A 2,301-nucleotide genomic window follows, 5' to 3' on the forward strand; every position below is an offset into this window, starting at 1 on the left:
TAATTTTTAACACTTTTTAAAAAATACCTTTCCCAGGGAAAATCAAAAGACATAAAAAGAACCTACATCAAAGCCTTAGATGACAATAAATAAGGCCCAAGTCCGAACAGTTCTGTACCAAAGACATAAATACAGGAATTGGAATTTTTTTTTTCAAAGTTTGGCTTACCTGCTTATGAGCATGATCATAAGAATTAATATGATTGTCAAACTCCTGGTGTTTGTGATACTGCTTGTCACATAATTCACAGTAAAAGTTTGCCTTTACGTCTTCCAGGGCCTTTGCTGTGGACTTCTCCTTTTCTGCAAAGTCCTTTAAAAAAAAAAGGCAAAGGTATTGATTGCATTTCTGCCTGTTAAAATATTCTACTCTCATATTAATCAAATTGGTATATAATTTTACAGGGACTAAAAAAGTAAGCTGAGTTTCATTGTTTCCTGTAAATTCATCGGCACTGTGCAGGAAGTAGCCTACACTTTAGCATCATCCCTAACTTATCAATAAACATGTAAGTTTTCTCTAATTAGCTCACTGGTTACTCCTACAGCCTGATCATCACTGATCCCTCCTCTTGCATTCTGACTACAGGTTGTGATCCTACCTATTAAAAACCAACCATTACTCTGGACTTTCCCACTTCAAGTATTTTATGCTTCCTTCCTGCTTCACAATTTCCTCTGATATCACCCATTAAGTTTTTGTGTTTTGTACAACTCTATCTTAATCTGTAGAAGGCTATGTCTCAGTTTTGGCTGTATTATTCAACTACATAAAACACTCTTTCATTTTCTCATTACCTATACATAGTGAAAATTATTTACTGAGTAAACTATGTGTCAGGTATGTGCATTAAATTATTTATTCCTGAAAATAAATCAAAGAGTTAGAGTCTATTTATATATGCATTTTACTGATGTATCAACCAATGTTTGATGATACCAACTATGGTCATGAAGTTAGTGAATGGAATAGGGCTTGTAAGCAGACAACCTATCCCCAGATAAGTTGGTGGTGAACAGCTACAATCTTCCATCTCTCTTTAAATCAACTTGCTTAATGTGTCATAAAGCTTCTTCTTACCCAACACCATCATCTCTTATCAAATCCTGCTTCATTACAATCCTCTTTAATTCTATCCCCAACATACACCAATTAGAATTGTTAATTCTTTTTATGCTCATTGTTTTCAAAGTATTTAAGAAAAGAAAGCATTTTTCTTCCCTACACTGCTAAACAATGGATTGTCCTGCCCAAAATACTTAACACATATCATAGAACCTCATGGATAATGGTAACTAACAGATTCATGATTTTAACAATTCTGTGTGTTCTTTCCTATTATCATGGTAACAAGTAAAGAGTGATGGCACGTAGATAATACCACATGGATATGTACAAGGAATGAATGAAAAAGTTAAAATTAAAGGATAGGTGTTGCTCTAAAATGGCTAGCTCTCTGTTACAGGAAAGCAGACCACAATCTTGCATGATACATTCATCAGTGACTAGACCACAAATGTGGTCACCAGGAACTGAGTCAGGTTTTTGCAGGGTAGAAAAAGAAGAAGTTATTTTATCATTATTTACAGATAACAACATTCTTTACACAGAAGACTCCAAAAACTCCAACAAAGGTGTCTAGATTTAATAAAATTCAGTGGCACAGTACAATACAAGGCAACATTCAAAAATCAATATCATTATGATACACAAATAAACTCAACTGATGACTTGACAAAAGAAGATATAGTATAATTTCAGGGTTTGGAGGTAAACTAGGAATTTCACTGATTGAGTCATGGTTTCTCTTATGTCATTTGAACAACAACGTTAGAAAATAGTTGGTTTATTCTGCTCATTGCACAGAAGTAGTACAATCTCGTGTGCTGGGGAAAGAAATAACCAAGAAATCACAGTTGTTTTATAGAATAAGCATATTTTTCATGTTTAGATTATGTACAGGCTTGTGCTATGGTCACTAAATAACCAACAATGAGAATTCTGTGGTTATTCTTAGTGCCTTCATGTGAGCACGTTTCCAAAACAAGCTTCATTTATCATGCTACATTTCATTTTAAAATTTTGTAATTTAAAAGAGTTAAGGACTGGCCAAATAGTTCAGTGGATTAAAGTGCCTGCAACCAGGCAGAGAGATCAAGGGGCTCAATTCATGGGCCTGCCATGCCAGCTCTTCCCCTGGGGCACACTGAGACAGCAATTGAGACTGGACGTGGTGGTGCGTGCCTGTAATCCCAGCTCATGGAGGCTGTAAACAGGCAGATCACTACGAGTCTGATCTA

General features: G+C 35.4%; 1 protein-coding gene across 1 annotated transcript in view; it reads right to left on the reverse strand.

Moving 5' to 3' along the window:
• Window positions 1-2,301, reverse strand: part of Znf804b (zinc finger protein 804B) — a 660,912-nt gene that overhangs the window by 140,201 nt on the left and 518,410 nt on the right. Inside the window, exon 2 of the mRNA XM_004647791.1 lies at window positions 170-313. Within this exon, the coding sequence (XP_004647848.1) occupies window positions 170-313 (144 nt within the window). The remainder of the gene's footprint in view (window positions 1-169; window positions 314-2,301) is intronic.

Source organism: Octodon degus, unplaced genomic scaffold (assembly GCF_000260255.1).
Source record: "Octodon degus isolate 3935 unplaced genomic scaffold, OctDeg1.0 scaffold00326, whole genome shotgun sequence".
Lineage (NCBI taxonomy): Eukaryota > Metazoa > Chordata > Mammalia > Rodentia > Octodontidae > Octodon > Octodon degus.